Genomic DNA, 21,233 nt, shown 5'->3' with positions numbered 1-21,233 from the left:
TGTAGATAATACATCTTAAATGTCAGCATTAATTTCTTACGACTATTTAAAGTTGTACAAACTCAAAGTTGCTGTATTAAGAAGGTGACATGGGGGAAAATCCAAATTTAGATAAATTTGTAGATAATGCATAAGCTGTAATATTCTTTTGGTGATTATTTTAACTGGAATATATATATGTATATGCATACGCAGAAATGCCATTTTAGGTCTTCTGTTAACATGGATTTTAGATATGCATGGATTCACAGAATTATATGAATGATATAATGTGGTTTCATAAGAATGATATGGGCTTATTAATAGTTCCTATTTAAAACTTACATGTATATGATATATTTACAGATATACTATTGAATATTTTTTATAAGAAATATTGAACTTAATTTACAAAGTTCTTAGTTTTAGATGATCATATAAATGCAGTCATTAATGTAAGGGTAATTCATATTTAAATCAGTCTCTTTTTCTCTTTTAATTAGTTATTTGTTTCTAAGAAAAAACATATTAGGATATAATATTAACTATATTATTTGTCTAACATGACTTTGAAAGGTGAAGTTAAAAATACTAAGATAGTGTTTTCTTTCTTGGTAATCTCACACAGCGCCATGTCAGAGGAGTACATCAATGACATATGTTATTCCAGGATTTTTAAAATAATATATTCTTCCCTTTTGACTTATATATAAAAACAGTATATTATGAATCATGTAAGGCTGTGTAGCATGTAAGTTAAAGGTTGCCTATCATGATGGCAGACTAGGCCAGAGCTCTAGGCTTTTCTAGTCCAACACACATATATTTTTGAGCAACAAGGAGTGTGCAAAGTCAGTTAGTAAAAATTACAGAGCTTCTAGGAGATATAAAACTTGGGAAGAAAACAATAATTATTTATTTTTAAAACAAAACCACAGCCCAAATAATACAATTGCTATTAACATAGTAAAGTTTTAATCAGCATTTTGATTTGGAATCATTCAGTCATTTTCAGCCTTGAACTTCAGCACTTGTTCTTCCTCTTCGAGGGCATTCTCTTATAGCCATTTTTTCTCATGTTTATAATGCCATTTTTATCAAAATTATAAATCTGACCTAACTGTAGCCTTCTTCATTAATCCACTGATTGAGTCCAGGTCTTTGTAGCCTCTATGATTAGAGCTCTCAGTTGTCACCTGTCCCTCAGTAACACGGAGGAAGCATAATCAATTGGAAGTTGCTAGATCAGCCACAACTCACCCTAAAAAAGTGCTTCCTTTGATTTTTGGCTTTTTTAAAATAAGGTTCCAATATATTGCAAAGACTTTTTCCTTACTTATAAGAAAATGTGCCTCTGATTACCTCTAAGCATTAATACCTTGAGAAAGGCTCTGCCTGCACCACTGTGACAGTGTATTATACTGACATAATCTCCCTCTTTTTCATCACATAGAAAGTATGTCATACAAAATAAATCTGTGTTGCACAAAATATTCTGCATCTTTGGGAATTAAAGTGATGAAAATTATATTTATACATATAGGTTAATGTATAGCTTATATATATTTTAATTTATAAGAGCACATGAAAAATGTCCATCTATATAACTTACAGTTTACAAACTTCCTTTTTTTTTTTTTTTTTTTTTTGAGATACAGTCTCACTTTTGTCTCCCAGGCTGCAGTGCAGTGGCGCGATCTTGACTCACTGCAACCTCTGCCTCCTGGGTTCAAGCTATTCTCCTGCCTCAGCCTCCCGAGTAGCTAGGATTACAGGCGCCCATCACCACACCCGGCTAATTTTTGTACTTTTAGTAGAGATGAGGTTTCACCATGTTGGCCAGGCTGGTCTCGAACTCCTGACCTCAGGTGATCTGCTTCTCTTGGCCTCCCAAAGTGTAGGATTACAAGATTGAGCCACCACACCTGGCCCTTCCTATGCTTTTATGAAAGCTTATATTCTCAGAGCATTATGATTACAACAGGGCAGATATTCTAATCCCCATTTTACAGGTGAGGACACTTGAGGGACAGAATTGATGAGCAATATGCCTCATGCCTCACTTCACTACTAAGAAGTGAAAACTCAGCAACAATGTGCAATACAAGCTTTTATTACTTTCTCTCCCCCCCAAAAATTCTAAGGATAAAGGAATTTAAAATACGTGGTGTAAATTCAGAAAAAGGCCCATAATTAGAACTTAATAAATAAAAGAGATTTTTTAACACCTTAAATTTATAATCTTTTTCTGGCCAAGAATTCCAGTTTCCTTTTGCATTGAGGATATAATTGCTTATATGCCAAAGGTAATAAGTGAATATTTTGTTGAAGTCAACTTTTATAATTGTGTTCTCTCAAACAAACTGGCATTATTTATCTATCTATGGCTTATAATTTACCTCTACGTGTCAGTTTATTAAGTTGTAAAATGGTTCTGCTAATGCCTTCTCATTCTTAGTACTACAATCATTTTTATTCCTGTTTAACTGATGCAAAAACTGAGCTAAGATGTAAAATTCCCTGTGTTTATATAACCACACTTTCCAGTTGATAAATGGATTTTTAGAATGTAGGTAAAGGATTATACAGTTAGAAAACCAATATTGTATCACCACCATCATTACTGAAAGTGTCATGACGCCCTACCAAGGATGAAATACAGGTTGAAAGTTAATAATTAGCATCCATTCCTGTATTATCAATCCGTTGCGCGGGTATGTATTCCTCGATATATAGTCCACGTATTGTCAGCCTCAGTACCGTACTCACTACATTCCCATGCTGAATTGCCCTCTCCTTGAAAAAATAGAGAAATCTAAGTTTGTTGTACAGGTTGCCACCTGCTTCTTTTTTAAAGATACGCACTTTGTTCTATTTTTTTATCTAAATTGCCCCCCCACCCCCTGTTCCTGAAGTCAGCATGTAGAATATTTTCCATGATCATATCCAAAGCAGACTTACTGCATAGGAGAGTCACATTGCAGTTATGTGCACATGAAAAATGAGATAAATTCTTCTGCCTTTGGTGTATTTATAAAATGTGCTAAGCTTTCTTTTAAGCATGAATAATTTAAGTATGACCCTTTCTAAATGCAAGAGAATAGATCAAATGCTATCCTAGCTCTGTGATGATATAGCTATTCCCAGCAACTGAAAGAAAAGATCATCAAAGCCTCTTCCCTTTCTACTTACTCACCCACACTGTTAGAAATTATCTCAAATGGAAACTGGCCAAAGGATAGGAATTAACGTAGTAAGACTTTGACAGCAAAGATGATTAGGAGATTAGACAATTCCTTCCATTATATTGAACAATTTCTGGCTGGGAGATGTCCCTGAGGTCCTTTTCTATTGGTTCTATTCTAATATTTTCATGTGCTGTCTAAGATGTTTATCCTGAAGTTAATTTTGTGTGGATAATGCTAACAGTCCATTTTTGAGTTTTAGAGCTGGCTCATTAATATCCATGCTGTTCAGTGTTTCCACTTGTATAACAATCAACCTTTCATTTTTTTGGATTTGTACTATAGTACAAATAACTTCATTTAAACAATTGGACTCTGCTTTTTCTTCATTACTCTCATGATGGTCATTATGCAGCTTTTGCATCAGGCTAAGGAGACAATCTCTGGCTTTCATTCAAGATAAAGAGCAAGATAGTATCAAATTCCATTCAAGACACGGAAGAGTGCCTTTGGCCAATAATAGTTGATCATGACATGAGGAAAACTATTTCATTAAAAATAGAAGAGAGAAAAAGGGGAGAAGTAGGAGGAAGGCAAGGGAAGAGATCCAGAAAAAGGATTTCATTTTATTAATGCAAAACACACAAACATGGAGATCAAGGAAAAAAAAAATTAAAACATCAAATATATGTTTTAAAAAAATCCTTTAAAAACACAAAAAATTCTGATTGAGGAAAAACATCAAATTTCAGGTTTATCTGAAGTCACAGACAACAATATTAATGACGCTAAAATGTACTGAACAGACCCACATATGAAAAAGTGAAAATACTTAAGAATTTTTTATTTAAAATCAAACTACAACTGAGTTCAGAGGCCCTCTGGATTTTAGCAATTTAAAAGCAATCAGTGTTACTAATCTAATTATGATGAAGGTCATAGATACCTTTAACATATGGCTAATAAAATTGCAAAAGTGACAGACACTCGTTCAAGAGATACATGCTGAGCATCATATACATGTGTGAAAGGCACAATTTTTCTTTTCCATTTGTATGGCTATATAACTATAATTCAAGTCAGCAAAGATTTGGTTATGTGACGTAAAAACTGTCAGAATAATAAAGAGATTTTAAAATTGTGTGTATTTGTGCAAATAGACTAGAGGTCAGGAACACTTTGATGATATAAAACCACCTTCCCTGAGAAACTATGTTCTTGAATAAGAGCACAGGAATTATTATTATTATTATTATTATTATTATATTATTTTTAACAGTCTTGCTCGTTTTATTTCCTTTATGTACATACCAGAAGTGGAATTACTGAATTCAGGGTTTGAGTTCTCCAAGTCCTTGACAAATATTTTCCTTTAAGTGTTTTTTGTTGTTGTTGTTTTTTGTTTTTTTTAATTTAAATTTATTTATTTATTTTTTATTATTATTATACTTTAAGTTCTAGGGTACATGTGCATAACGTGCAGGTTTGTTACATATGTATACTTGTGCCATGTTGCTGTGCTGCACCCATCAACTCGTCAGCACCCCTCAACTCGTCATTTACATCAGGTATAACTCCCAATGCAATCCCTCCCCCCCCGCCATGATAGGCCCCGGTGTGTGATGTTCCCCTTCCCGAGTCCAAGTGATCTCATTGTTCAGTTCCCACCTATGAGTGAGAACATGCGGTGTTTGGTTTTCTGTTCTTGCGATAGTTTGCTAAGAATGATGGTTTCCAGCTGCATCCATGTCCCTACAAAGGACACAAACTCATCCTTTTTGATGGCTGCATAGTATTCCATGGTGTATATGTGCCACATTTTCTTAATCCAGTCTGTCACTGATGGACATTTGGGTTGATTCCAAGTCTTTGCTATTGTGAATAGTGCCGCAATAAACATACGTGTCCATGTGTCTTTATAGCAGCATGATTTATAATCCTTTGAGTATATACCCAGCAATGGGATGGCTGGATCATATGGTACATCTAGTTCTAGATCCTTGAGGAATCGCCATACTGTTTTCCATAATGGTTGAACTAGTTTACAATCCCACCAACAGTGTAAAAGTGTTCCTATTTCTCCACATCCTCTCCAGCACCTGTTGTTTCCTGACTTTTTAAAAGTCAGGAATTATTGATGCAGAGTTGCATAGATATAGACAGATTTGGGTGGCTCAGCTTCTAAAAGAGGAATGGAAGGTGAAAGATCGAGTCCCAAAGTGTTATCCAGAACTAGGTTAATAATATTGAACACCTACACCAAGGACCAGGCACTTTACAAAGCTACATATAGAATCTCATTTAATCCCTGCCATAACTCTACTGGCTAGATGCTATTATCACCCTGTATACCAAATTAAAAGCAAACTTAGGCGTAGGTGTCTAAAGCCACTGGATTTGGGCTCAACTCAGTTTGATTTGATCCCCATATCACCTGTACCTTTTCACAGTGACATGCTTACTTCCTTAGAAGGTCTAGGTCATTAATGCAGGTAATTTTTCTAAAGGTTTGACAATGGGCAAAAGTCTGAGAATGAAAACAGATGAGTACAAGTGATTTGGAGATAAATACAATTTGAGAATTTAATTTATGAACAGAATTTTCTATACATTATCAGGTGAAGATGGGGTCTTGGTAGCGGTATGAACAACCTTGATCATATCAAATGCTTTCCTGGTTATGACTCATAAAAAAAAATTCAACCAAAAGTTACACTGTAAATAAACCAGGGTGAGGTATTTGAAGATTATATTAACAATATCCCTAATGGAAGAAGATGGGAATGTGGACAAGAAACAGTTCTCTGGTAGGAAAAAAAATAATGTAATTCCTTACATGATGAAGTAAATACAGTGTATGAGAAAATTCATTCAGCCATTCTTCATGTAGGAAAATCCATCTATGAGAAGAAATTTAAAAATAATGAAGAGATAAATAGAAGTAATTGGCCCAAGAGGCCCTTAGCCAATATGTGGATCTCTGTGTACATACTGCTTGAAAGAGGGCAAGCTTCATTATACTTTAGATATGCTGCAACTAAATCATCACGGATTATAAGTCTCTATAAAGTAAATTTTTAATTAAACCAAGGCAAATATTGTTTAAAGCTACTATCCTATGTTAATCTAATATTCTACCTGAAATGAATTGTCATGAAGAATAAAATTGAAGCATTGATAATTGATTATGCTTCAGAATATAAGGCAATATTGTTCTTTGCATGTTGTTTCCTTTTCCTTACCTTGATTTTTATTCTGTTCTTTACCCCTCCTTTCACATTCTTTTTAAATTCATAATACCTACAATAAAATTGCAACCCTTGGTTCTCAAGGATTCTAGTTCTCAAACAGGTACTCGTGCAACTGAGTGAACTTGTTGTAGGCCTAGAAAGAGCGATGAACTGAGATGACTAGAAAGCACTTATCTCTATGTCCCTTCTTTCCACTATCCCATTCGACATGGATAAGCACCTGACAAATTCTGCCATGCTTTTGACTGGTCATGGGAAGTCCTCTCATTGAATAATATTCTTCCTTCTTTTTATTATAACCAAAGCTTTACTGAAAAGGATAAGTGCTTTTAAAAATGTGCTGCCCTGATAATTTGTGATCTTAACTATTTACCACCAAATATTACTTAACAAGGAAAATAATAAATAGAAATAAAAAGAGCAATTAATTGCTCAAGGTACCTCAGCACATTGGTAATGAAATCAAGGACTAAAACCTTAGTCTTCCAAATATAAATTCAATCCTCTTTTTAGAATTTAATTGAAACACCTTGTGAACCTGATCAAACATGTAGTTTGAACAAATCTCTACACTTTAATCCAGTTTTGGTATATTATTTTGTTATGTCATGAAGAGGTGGCTTGTTCTGTCTTTTTAAAAATCTGTTGAGTATTGTTTGTTTTATTCCCTTTTTTCTATATTTTATTATATTGTGAACTCATCCAAACAGACACATTCAGTGTTGAAGGTGTTGAAATAGATGAGGATTCTGCCCTCAAAGACCTTAACTTCTAAGAAAAGTTTGCAGTCTTAATTTGATTCTGCTGCTTGTGTTAAGAAATAGACAAGTTTCATATTGCTATGACCTTTTCACTGCTTAAAACAGATGGAATTGTTCTTTTCACCACAAATTTCAACAAAGTTGTATGTCCCTACTCTCAACCTTGAAACACCCTTCCTGCTGTGAATCTCCAAAGATTTCTGAGACAGATAAAAAAGCAAAATTGTGTAGAAGGAAAATCAGGCAGACACTCAGAAAGAAACAAAAATAACTAAATCAATTGGAGCTCAGCAATCTTGCACAGCCAATACACACATGAGTCATGGTACCCATTTATTATAAGATAGATGATTTGTCTGTAGTACATCCTCTGTGGTCATCCCTAGCACCAAATGTTTTGCTATTCCTACTTTACTGAATATTCTTTGCTTAGCTTTATTTGTAAGTCTAGTCTTTTCTGCTCAACACTAATGCCCCTCATTTTCCTGCACATGCCTGGTTTGTTCCTTATAATGTCAATGATTAGCATGATAATCCATGTTCTTTTAAATGTATGTTGAAATAGATACGCCTATACTGTGCACCAAAGAAAAAGAAACAACACCCAATTAGATCACCGAAATGGGTTCAAAATCTTTGGTTCATAATGAATTGATACCACTTCGTAGTCTAACATTTAAAACTTGGAAAGACTAGGTTAAAGTTTAAAATGGCAATTTAGAGAAGAGAGCCAAAGAGTGCAATTGTAGTTTTCTTCCATGGGTGTTGCAATAATAAGTAAAGGATTGAAGGTTTTGTTTTAAAAAAATTTGTAGCCATTTACTAATTTTGAGTCTGTAAACTATACCTTATTTTAAACTGTATCTTATAATAATGTATTTGCCTACCATAAAATGTCTGACTTAGTTACATTTTAACTAAACATAACTTAGTTGTGAATTTCTAAAATCGCTGTGAGCAAGGCAATGTGTCATATATAAATTGGAAAGTTATATCTTTTAAATAAACAAAACATTTTACATTGCTTTAGCGCTGCTGCCAGAGTTTAAAGGTGAACAATCCTGCCTTAAAAGTTAGTGACACTCTGCTGATGATCTCCAAGGGTCTGTTGATTGCATTTTTTTAATATCCTTGTAAGGCTTTACATTTCATTGGTCCAACTAGAAAATGGGAGTACCTCTGACATAATAGCTCATATTACACAGCAATTACGCTTTATCCATAGATATTGTGCATTTAATTATTGTACAAGTAGCCAAAATTCTTTACGTAGTTCTCCATTTTTAACTGTAACTCTAAAGAGATATGCTCAACATAAGCAAAATTAACTTCAGGTAGAATAGTAAAAAAACAGTTTTTATCGTCCTATAAATCTAATCATGGTTTTGTTCATTATACTTCATAAAGTATTTTCAAATACCTTATGCCATTAATGCTTACAGGATGTCTTTGAGGGAAACAGGATAGTGTTTTCCATTATTATAGACACAGACTGAGTCCTAGGGTTTCAGTTATTTTTGCCTATGTTCATAGTGAAGTTGGGATTCAACCTTGTTATTTTTACTCAGCTTAGTATTCAAAGGTGAAGTTAATCTTTGGTACCTGTTCTTTGTGAGTCAAAATATTTGCAATAAATCCACAAGCTTCAAAATACAGTGTCTTTATGTAAACTCAAGACTTTTTAAGTCGTTTCAATTTTAAACTTCATCTGAGTCTGTTTTCCCTGAAAAGGTCTACTTCAACAAGCATTGGCTGTGTCCTACGCATACTAGAAATTGTGCTAGGCATAATGATTCCTGCTAGTTCTCAAATGTTACACAAGCTCTATCAGGATCAACTGGGCAACTGAAAAAAAAAAAAAAAGAAAAAACAAACAAACAAACAAACAAACAAAAACAGCAATTCCAGGCTTACTTCTGAATAAAGACATTAGACTTCTAGGTTAGAGTGTGGGGACATGGGTAGTAACAAATTTCAAATTATCTGAACAAGAGCCAAGGTTGCATAAACTAAATACGTTTTAAAAGAAAATATAAGAGAAAAGAAAAAAATATCTAGGTTGCAAACACTATGGAAAGACAAGGCATATTTCTATTTAATCACTGAAGATCACCATTGAATGAGTGATTTAGAAAAAAACGGAGGAGAGTTGTGATTCATTAATTTCTATGGCACAGTTTATTTATGGTGTTTCTTTATAATACATCTCATAATCCACATAACAGAAAACTTACTCCCAAAAGGTTTATTAAATTTTGGAAATATAGAGTGCATGACATAATGGATCTTAAGTGCTTAGACCACAGAAGGCATTTACATTAGTTCGCTAGGACCACCATAACTACATATCAAATATCACTGACTGGGTATCTTAAACAATGGAAATTAATTTTCTGACAGCTCTGAAGGCTAGAAATCAAAGATCAATGTGCCAGCTGGATTGGTTACTTCTGAGGGCTCTCCTAGAGTTGCAGACAACCACCCTCTTTGCACCTCTTCATATGGTAGTCCCACTGTGCACCTCTGGGGTCTGTTGTGTGTCTAAATGTCCTCTTCTTTAATGGGCACCAGTCAGATTGGATTGGGGCCCACCCTTATGGTTTCATTTTAACTTAGTTACCTTTTTAAAGGATATATCTCCAAATATAGTCACAATCTAAGTGACTGGGAGTTAGGAATTCAACATATAAATTTTGGGGAACACAATTCAGCTCCCAATAGCCTTTAATAATTTTCAGTTGCTCTGTGTTTTGTCTGATTCTCTCCTTACTTCTTTATGTAACTTACTAGTCCCACACAACCCCTGTATCTGCTTGGTTTCATTTGTTGCTGAGAGGTTTATTTGCTGTAGTGAATCTAATAACCTAAAATCTTGTTATTGGATATGGTTTGTGTATTGGGGCTTCTAAATAAATATTTACATGTTTATAAATTTACCTGTAAATGTTAAACATTTACATGCTCTTAAAAGAGGAAGGCAGGAGAGTTTGGTGTTTTTACCTTGAAGAGTGAGTAGGGTAGGAATTTCTCACAGGTTACCCAACTAACAGTGGAGATCCTTTTAGAGTTGGATGTTTGAATGCTCTTCATATCTACACACGCACAACTGCCTGTTGGAACTATACCTAGGTATGAACTTTGACACTCTCTGTGATTGTATCAGAGTTTGATTTTTTTTTACTTTTACTGTATTCTAGAAAATAAACTAATAAAAATTGTTAAGCTGACATTTTAAAATTGTACCTTCTTTTCCCTGTGGAAAGAACATTCATGCTTTATTATTTGTGTGTCTTTTTTTCCTTCCAGCTTTCAAATTTTTCAAACATATATGTCTATGCTTCTTGCTGTCAACTTTAGTGATAAAAAAAGAATTTTTCTCACTGCTTGTTTAAATTTTCCTCAGTGAGAATTCCACCACAAAAACACACAAACAAAACAATTCAGGAAATACTAATGTAGTTTTCTTTTTAGTTTAACGTTATTTATGGTTGTATATTTTCTGTTAAATTATTATCAATTATTTCATAATTGGTTCTGCTATCAGGCCCTTCAGCCCTTGGAAGCCATTTGCAAGACATTTCTAAAACACTCTGGAAGAAATCCAATAAAGATAGACCTGTCTACCAACTTGACAGTCATTCTTTAAAAATGCCTTTGGGAAAGTACCATCCATTTTTCTTCATTTTTCCCCATTGAGAAATGAGCTAAACTAATTTCTACTACAGTGTTAAGTCATACTTTCATTTTATTCAGGGAACTTTTCAATTACAATTTTACAGAGGAAAATACAATTTTACAGAGGAAAATACAATTACAAAGGATTTTCCTTTGTAAAATTGTATTTTTACCTTCAGGTTTATCATCAAGAATTAACAGAAATGTTAATAGCCAGCACAGTTCTTTCCCATTACTTAACTAGTGAATATGAAAGCTAAAATTTCTACCAGATTTTCAGTTGCTCTTGTTTTGGTCCAATATGTTGGTATTTGCAGGGATGAAGAACCAGGAGGCCAGTTGGTTACAGATAAGTTCCGTATTGACTGGGATTCCGTACTCATTGACATGGATAACGTCATTGTAGCAAGATTTGATGGCAGAGGAAGTGGATTCCAGGGTCTGAAAATTTTGCAGGAGATTCATCGAAGATTAGGTTCGGTAGAAGTAAAGGACCAAATAACAGCTGTGAAGTAAGTGGGTGCACATTTTTCTTCTGTTTTCTATTATAACAGAGTCTAGGTATATACATATAATATTACTGACCCTGACTCAAGGCTTCTATTTTGCTGACTGAGCAATGTTGTAAGGTAATCCTAAAGCCTATTTCATTTTTTTCAAGTACCTGTCACCCTTAGTGGTATAATAAAATAATTCTCATATTTCCCCTCTGGAATTAAAATTTACTTTGGATTTATGAAAGTAGGATACATTTTAATTATACCACTATATTATTTGTTTATAGTAATCCACAATGTCTGTTATATCCTCAGTTAATCACAATTCTTGAAGTTTCACAGATACCATTACCACCCTGGCATGAATGTGTGACCTAAGAAAGTTAGTGGGTTCTTTGTAATAGCACACAGAAACCAGATATGATATGGTTCAGATGTAGACGTTGATTCAGTAGGAATGGAATGGGGCCCAGGCTTCTGCGTTTATAACAAGCTTTCAGGTGATACCAAACTACTAGACCATCACTTTGAGTAGCAAGATTTGGGAGTATATGACCCTTATACATGAATAGAGCTACAGTTAGTGAAACATTTCTAGTCATTAGCTATTGTTTTGGATGTATGCATGCCAAGTATACATTTATATACACATTTAACTTACAAAGAGACAACTATTATTTTTCTTTTTCATTGCAGATTTTTGCTGAAACTGCCTTATATTGACTCCAAAAGGTTAAGCGTTTTTGGAAAGGTAAATAGTAGAAATGCTGAATCTACCTTTCTAAGTATATCTGTGTATCTATCTATCCTATTACACATTCACAGGAGGCCAGTTGGTTACAGATAAGTTCCATATTGACTGGGATTCATACTTACTAACATGGAAAACTTCACTGTAGCAAGATTTGATGGCAGAGGAAGTGGATTCCAGAGTCTGAATATCATATATATGAAATACATAATATAATGAAGCATGTATATGTACACATATATGTATTGTTTGTATGTATGTATGTAATTACATGCTTCATTATATTATTATGAATTATATTATTATTATCATTATTTGGAATGATCACTTTCTTAGATGTTTTCCTTTAAAAAAAAACACGAAAAACAAATCTTTTGTATATGTGTTGTTTGTATGTATACATATGTAATTGCATGCTTCATTATATGATGATTCCTCCGTATTATCCTTTAAAAATGTAATAGCATAATTAATATTATATACAGTCAGTCATTTATTAATTCAATAACTATTTATTGGGCAGTTAGTTGGCACCTGGTGTTAGAAGTAGAACAACAACAGGACAAAAGGGGGCTTTGTTTTCATTAAGCTTGTGTTCCAGAGAGGGGAAACAGTAAAGAGGTAAATGAAAAACAGTTTCATATAGTAATAAGCCTCATAAGAAAAATAAAGAAAAACTGATACATGAAAGGTAACTATAGAAAAGGCCAGTGTCATTAGATTGAGTGGTCAATTTAGGCCTCTCTGATGAGGTTATATTTAAATCTATACCTAAATAACAAATGGAAGCTGGTCAAATAAATCTCTTGAAGCAGAATATTCTCCATAGGGGGGAAAAAAAAAAAACTAGCAAGTATCGCAATCTTAGGAAAACAGACACAGGCTGAGAAATGAGAAATGACCAGTTTGCATAATTACGTCATCTGTGCTCTCTGCACGATATTTACTTATTGTAGTAACTGTTGTGGCAGGTTCAACATTATTTTGATAGTGGAAAAATAAACCTCATGTAGATATGTATTGAGCTTGTTTTTTATTTTTGTTTTGTTTTTTTGAGATGGAGTCTCGCTCTGTTGCCAGGCTGGAGTGCAGTGGCGCAAACAGGGCTCACTGCAACCTCCGCCTCCCGGGTTCAAGTGATTCTCCTACCTCAGCCAACTGAGTAGCTACAAGCACGTGCCACCATGCCCAGCTACAAGCACGCGCCACCATGCCCAGCTAATTTTTGTATTTTTATTAGAGACAGTGTTTCACTATGTTGGCCAGATGGTCTTGATTTCTTGACCTCGTGATCCGCCCACCTCGGCCTCCCAAAGTGCTTGGGATTGCAGGTGTGAGCCACCGTGCCCAGCCTATGAGTTTAACAGATCAGTGGACAATGTATTATAAAGGTAAAATGATGAAAGGAAAAGGAAGACCTTGAACTATTTTAGTTTAGAAATAAAGCAAATTCTTGGTGTTCATGTATTTAAACATATGATATTTTCTACTATTCATAAGTAACCTAGAGATCCATGATATAAAATAACTGGTAACTTTAATTGGGGCTTAAATTTTGGTGGTACACACTGACAGGTGGGTGCAAAAAATCCACTTAAATGAGTAAAATACAAATCAGTGCAAATCACGACCATCCCCTCTCCACTTCAGACATCTGCAGTGTATCATGCCTTTGCAGTATTCTATGCTTGTTGTCAGCAATATTCAACAGATAAGTAAAAGTATTTTGTGAGCATTGCTCCTCCAGCATAACACAAACAAGTAAATAACTGAAAGTGCATCCCTAGTAGTAAAGATTTGTTTTTCGTGTTTTTTTTTTTTTTTAAAGGAAAACATCTAAGAAAGTGATCATTCCAAAGAAATGGAAACCCTAGACATATTAAAAAGTAAAACGAAATCCTGTCTCAGACTGCAGCACTGTTAAGCCTTAGGGACATTGTGCAAGGTGAAGATAGCTAGTCACAGAAGGACAAATACTGTAAAATTCTACTTATTAAATGAGATATCTAGAGTGGTTGAGTTCATGAAAACGAAGAGTGAAATGGTGGTTGCTAGGGTTTGAGGGGAGAGGAAAAAGGGAAGTTGTTTTTTAATGGATATATGATGGATATATAATAACGGCAAGAATGTAAACTAGTAAAGTAAAAGACAAAGATAAATAGGGAACAACCAAGCCAGAAAATGCAATTCACTGAAAAAAAAAAAAAAGAGAGGGATAGAAGGGAGACAAAAAGGGAGAGCAAGAGCAATAAAGGAAGAATTTGAGTGCAAAGGACAGCAAGGTGCTCTCATTTAGTGATTAGCCATTTTATGAGCTCATCAATTTCTTATTAGAGTTCTTGGAATTTTTGTCGAGTTTCATACTTGCAAGATGAAAAAGTTCTGGAAATCCGTTTCACAGAAACAAATATATACCTGACACTACAAAACTGTGTGTTTAAAAGTGGTTAATAGAGTAAATTTTATGTTATATGTTTTTAACACAAACAAAAAAGTACATGCAGTAGGGAACGTTTTACTCCTTAACAGTCCAGATATATGTAAGAATTTACAAATGGTTTGGGGCTTATGTATTTCAATGCTCTACTTACTGTACACCTAAATAAGCATAAAGGACCAAATATGCTTTTACAAACATGCATGGCAATTTAGAGAAGATTCAAAGGGTTGTAAAATGCCTCATGGAAAACGGCAACATGAGCTGGGTTGTGATCAGCAGGTAGAGGGGAAGGAAGAGTCTCATGCAAATGCACAGTGTCAGTAAGGGGAGTGTGTGTGGAGAACATGAAATGAAGTAGTTGACTTTTATTAGAGGAATAATAGGCAATAAGAATGAGAGGAAGACTGGGCAGAGATGATAGAGGATCTTCCACAGCCACTGAGAAATTAGAAGCTGAGCCTAGAAACCATGGAATAATAACACTCTAGACTTCACATTTATAAGTTCAAAATCTTTTTCCCCAAATCGTCTTTTATACTTGATGTGCCTCAGAACAAATGACTCTGGAAAACTAAAACAGTGACATAGGATACAAACAAGAAAAAATATGAATGACTTCATCTTAAATAGAAAAAAAAAATTCAGGTCAATCAACAAATATGCATATCGGTGACTGAGTTATAAATTAAAAGTTGACTTTCTCAGCATATAAAAAAACACTGTTTATCTTAAGATTCAGTAGACCTGGTGATTATTTTTCTTGAAATATACTGATTTCAGATTCAAATTAGGTTATGCTAAACTCATAAAATGGGTTGGAAAACAATGTTCTTGCTATACTGATTGCGTGGAAAAATGTGTTTAAAATTGGAACTAGACTATAAAGACATTTGGACTCATTGCTTTCTTTGTGGGATTAAAAAAATTATTTAGTTTTTAAATTTATGTAACCAATAAAAGACTCTTAAGATTTTGTTTCATTTCTTCTGGAGTCACTTTTAGTACTTTGAAAAGAATATTTTTTCACTTATATAACTTTTCAAGAATATACACAAACAGTAATACATAATATCCTCTTATTATATGTTTAATCATTTCACTTGTGGCAGTAATATCGTATTTTGATTTCTATTATGACTTACTAGTGCCTTCTTGGTTTTGCGAGGGCACAGTCTTGCTCTCATTTGCACTCACATTTTTCCTTTATTGTTCTTGCTCTCCCTTTTTGTCTCCCCTCCATCCCTCTCTTGTTTTTCAGTGAACTGTACTTCCTGGCTTGGTTGTTCTCTATCTTTGTTTTTTACTTTACTAGTTTACATTTTTGTCATCATTATTTTTCATCTACTTTTTACATCCATTTTATTCATGAATGATTAAGTTGAATGTCCAGCTTATTAATTTTTCTTTCTTCCTTTCAAATATAAACATTTAAATTAAAAATCCCTTCGAGATGCTGTCTTGGGTATTTTTCACTAGTACAGATATAGAGTACTTTTATTAACATTTAGTGTAAATATCTCTTTGTCAGGATAAGTCTATGTCTTCTGAACTGTTCTTATTTTTATTTCAAATTGAATGAAATAATTTTTTGGTACTTTTCTATAACTTACTGACTGTAATTGAACTGTAGCCAAAAAATTGATCAGGATAACAAAAATACTTTGAAATATCAATTGATTTATGAGTTATGAAGGGAATAATTTTTTATCTTTATCAATCGTTTAATTTTGTGTAATTAATTTTTTTGTTTTGCTCGATCCTGATTAGCCATTTTATGAGCCTATCAGTTTCTTATTGGAGTTCTGGAATTTTTGTTTAGTGAATTGATTTTTTTTTCTTTAATTTTTTTTTTATTTCAACAGAGTTTTGGGGACTAGGTGATGTTTAGTTACGTGAGTAAGTTATTTAGTGGTGGTTTCTGAGATTTAGGTGCACCCATCAGCCAAGCAGTGTATATTGTACCCAATGTGTAGTCTTTCATCCCTTACTCACCTCCCACCCTTTCCCCCAAGTCCCCAAAGTCCATTGAATCATTCTTATGCTTTTGCATCCTCATAGCTTAGCTTTCACTTATGAGTGAGAATATACTATGTTTAGTTTTCCATTCCTGACTTATTTCACTTAGAATAATGGTCTCCAATTCCATCCAGGTTGATGTGAATGCCATTGTTTCGTTCCTTTTTATGGCTGAACAGTATTCCATGGGGTGTGTATGTGTGTGTGTGTGTGTGTGTGTGTGTCACAATTTGTTTATCCACTTGTTGATTGATGGGCATGTGGGCTGGTTCCAAATTTTTTTCAATTATGAATTTCACTGCTATAAACATGTATATGCAATTATCTTTTTCATATGATGACTTCTTTTCCTCTGGGTAGATACCCAATAGTGGGATTCCTAGATCAAATGGTAGTTCTACTTTTAGTTCTTTAAGAAATCGCCACACTGTTTTCCGTAGTGGTTGTACCAGTTTACATTTTTAAAACTTCCATGTGTGACTAAAAGTGTTAGTGTTACATGTATGTCCATTTAATCAAACATATCCATTTTTATGTTCAAATAATAAACTTTTTATTTTCACTATGTCCTCAGAAAGGTGCATTAAAATATCCCTTTATAATGTGAACTCATAAAGTTCTCCTTATTAAGTTAATTTTTCTAAGTGTATATTAAGGCTATTATTATTCAAGTCCTGCAACTACAAAATCATTATATCTTCTGGATAAACGTAATCTTTTGTTGTTTTTATTGGCCAAGCTTATCTCTATTAATTTTTTGCATTAAAGATGATTTTTATATTAAAATTACTAAGACAGCATTTTTTCATTGATATGTGCTTATATCAGCCTTTCCATCTTATTATTTTCAGTCCTTGTCCTAATGATTGAGGTATGCCCTTTAAACAAAAAGAGAGAGAGAGAAATATGTTTTTATCTTTTTGCCAATTTCCATGTTTTAGTCAAAGATTATATTCGTTTAAATTTCTTCTAGTTACTGACAAATTTAAATGTTACTGTTTTCATTATATGTGCCCATTATCTGTCGTATTATTTTTCTTCTGTCTTCCATTTATTTGAATTATTTTTTCTCTTTCATTCTTTTTTCTAAATATAATTTTGTTTGTTCAATTATATTTCTGAGAAGAATTGTCTTGTATGACTTATAAAATAATTTGTTTACCCATTCACCTATGGATAAACATTTGTGTTGTTTTTCATTTTGTATATAGTTATTATAAACATTTGTAAGCTTGTTTTGTGTAAACATGTATTTTCATATTTCTTTGTAAATACATAAGAGTAGAATTGTTAAGTCACATAGTAATTCCATGTTTATCTGTATAAGGAATTTCCATACTTTTTTGACAGTACTCATACTTTGTATTTTATTTTACAGGAACCATGTAGAAGAGTTTCATTTGTTCTACATTTATGCCAACACTTAATATCATCAGTCTCTTTAAATCATTCACGATTGATGAATAGAGGGATTTATTTTATTTTCATTTGTAGTTTACTGATAACTAATAATACTGGACACCTTTTCGTGTGTTTATTGCTTCATATGGGTATATTTTAACATAACTGATTTGTTGACCATTCAGACTGTGCAACTTTCACTTTCATATTAAAACTTACTAAATCACAGAAAGCACGTCACAACTGCAAACCTATTCCTTCCTTCCCCTTTTCATCATTTTTAATTGAGATATAATTGACATACCATAAAATTCATCCTTACATCGTATCTTAACATCAGATAGTAGTATCTTAAAATCAAATAGTGGTAGTTCTTCTGTCTTCTTCTTTTCCAAAGTTCTTTTGGCTCATCTAGATATATTACATTTCTTTATAAATTTTAGAATCACTTTGTATCATTTCTAAAGAAAAATATGCCATAGGGATTTCTTATGTGAATTGTATTGAATCTATAAATCACCTGGCTTAAAGATAACTGACATCTAAGCAATATTGAAGCTTTCATATTTTTAAAAGATAATTTTCTTTGGTGTTCTGTTTTTTCTAACATGTGCACAGTTATAGATATTTTTTTAATTGACCATGTTTAGGTTGTATTGGATTTTCTGAATCTATGTTTTGGTGCTTTGTCAATTTTAGAAAATTATTAATTTTCTATTAGAATATTGTCATAACTTCTCATCCTCCTTAAACTCTTATTAAAAATGTGTTAAAAATCTCACTTTAACGTGGTTATTTTATAAACTTTTCTTGGTGCCTTTTAGTCTTTAATTCTGTGTCATACTTGCTTCTATAGTCCAATAATTCTCTCTTCATGTGTGACTAATGGTTTTCTATATTCATTGCTTAAATTAAAAAAAAAAATTGTAACTAGAAGTTTCACTGAGCTTTCTATCAAAATGTTTAGCTATATTTTAACTCTTGCTTTGCTGATGTGTATTTTGTAAGATATATTTAACATCGTTGTCTGATATTTTACATCGTATTAACCAAATATCTCTTATTTTTGAGCATCAGTTTCTCTTGCCTCTTTTTTCTGCTGGCTCTCAGTCATGGTGATACTTTTCCTTATGTACTATTTATTTACTCATAGATGAGCTTATCTTTCTTGGAATTTTATCTATGGGAATTCTTTGATGCTTTTGTTCCTTTTGTATTTATGTATTATGTTTTATATTTAATTGTGCATGCTGAATTGGGACCACAAATCCAAGTGTAGACTTACAGCTCAAATTTTTAGTCAAGATTAATTATTTATTATTAGCTCAGTACAAGCTCATAACAGGAATAAAAAACAAAACATTTCACCAATCTGTTTTATGCAGCATGTTTATTTTTTATCATATTTAGACAATGCTTTTGGGATCTAGATTTATTTAGGGTCTCCTTTAGACCCATTGTGGATTTTGTTTACCCCATCCACCAATGAAGCCATTAGAACAAAACATCAAAGTCTTTAGCGTGTGAATAAAACATTGGTTTTATGCTTTCTTCAGTTTTCAAGTTTCCAGCTTTCAGTTTATATGTGGCTTTTGTGGATTTATGAGCTTGATTTTTAGTGTTTGGGGTTGTGCCTTTTTTTAAAGCCACCAATTTATATTTGTGTTTTATTTGTTCGGTTGGTTGGTTGGTTTTACTTTGGTAATCTTTAGTTGAGGGACCAAGTGGAGTATCTCTTTCACCTAATGCTGGAAAAGAAACTGCCATAAATATGTTGTTCTCGTCAATGAGGCTAAAACAAGTCTACCTTGTAAGATTCTAGGCTAAGTTAAATCTCAATATAAAAAGTGATGTGATTCATTTGAGATAGTCCCTCAAGGAAAGGAAAAATGATTGGCAGCTCTAGTTCTAGGAATTTGCAATTTCTAGCAACTTCTTTTCTTCACACTCACTAATATTTGAATGAATTTCCAGGTTCTGCTTTTTCTCTGTCTAAGATTTACCATGTTTTTATGGTGATATATATCTATATCTAGATAGCTAGCTAAATAATTTCATTCATTATTATGGACTTTGCCAGCAAAAACTAAACTTACATTCCGAGATATATCATACTGATATATATACACCTCCATAAAGCTGAAATTATGAAATTTAAAAAAATGCTCAATGTTTTTGTTGTGTGCATAATTTGTTTAGTTTAATTTTTGTTTTTGAGTATGGAAATGTTTAACAAGGAGTTGGGATTTGGGGATGCCTGTGAGGCACATTCTTTTCATTTTTTAATTTTTTAAAATTTTACTTTGAGTACCATGATACACGTGCAGAATACGCAGGTTTGTTACGTAGGTATACATGTGCCATGGTGGTTTGCTGCACTTATCAACCCGTCTTCTAGGTTTTAAGCCCCACATGCATTAGGTATTTGTCCTAATGCTCTCCCTTCCCTTGTTCCCCACCCCATGACAGGCCTCAGTGTGTGATTTTCCCCTCCCTGTGTCCAGGTGTTCTCATTGTTCAACTCCTGCTTATGAATGAGAACATGCAGTGTTTGGTTTTCTGTTCCTGTGTTAGTTTGCTGAGAATGATGGCTTCCAGCTTCATCAATGTCCCTGCCAAGAACATGATCTCATTCTTTTTTATGGCAGCATAGTATTCCATGGTGTGTATATGCCACATTTTCATTATCCAGTCTATCATTGATGGACATTTGGGTTGGTTCCAAATCTTTCTAATCCATTCTAATCAGTGTTCTCTAATGATGTAAAGTGATTAAAGAATAGAATGATAGTATTTCTAAGAATATGCTTTGGTCAAACAATATATATTTTTTAGACAATACTACTACCTGTTTTCTATGTATTAAAATGTTAGTCCTGTAAACACCAGGAAAGCATTCATTAAATTAATTACCTTCTAAACCTATTACATGGATACCAGAGGAAAAGAGAAGAGACAAACTTCAGTCAGTATAAAAGCATAGATGTGAAGTTTTGTCTTTTTACATGCAATTTTATTTCAATATTTCACAAGTATTCACTAAATTCTAAAAGTTGAAACTATTATGTAAAATGGGTCCTAATGATATTTCAATTGTATTTACTGTTATTTTCTTTCCAACTGCACTTTCTGCAATATAGTTTAACTGAAATCTCTTTGATTATAAGCATGCCTTCTACCTTTCTACCTCAGTATCTTTGTTCATGCCTTTTTACTTCTTTTCTAACAGCCTCTAGCCTACATATTGCTTTAGAATTCTCTTATTAAGCCCTATGCA

General features: G+C 33.2%; 1 protein-coding gene across 9 annotated transcripts in view; it reads left to right on the top strand.

Moving 5' to 3' along the window:
• Positions 1-21,233, top strand: part of LOC105492523 (dipeptidyl peptidase like 10) — a 1,403,881-nt gene that overhangs the window by 1,363,294 nt on the left and 19,354 nt on the right. For all 9 annotated transcript variants that reach the window (XM_011759709.3, XM_071072632.1, XM_024796259.2 and 6 more), the window contains 2 exons: positions 11,169-11,363; positions 12,045-12,099. In XM_011759709.3, the coding sequence (XP_011758011.2) occupies positions 11,169-11,363; positions 12,045-12,099 (250 nt within the window). The remainder of the gene's footprint in view (positions 1-11,168; positions 11,364-12,044; positions 12,100-21,233) is intronic.

This window comes from Macaca nemestrina, chromosome 11 (assembly GCF_043159975.1).
Source record: "Macaca nemestrina isolate mMacNem1 chromosome 11, mMacNem.hap1, whole genome shotgun sequence".
Lineage (NCBI taxonomy): Eukaryota > Metazoa > Chordata > Mammalia > Primates > Cercopithecidae > Macaca > Macaca nemestrina.
The sequence above is the reverse complement of the archived record's forward strand: the minus strand, read 5'-3'. Positions and strand labels throughout refer to the sequence as shown.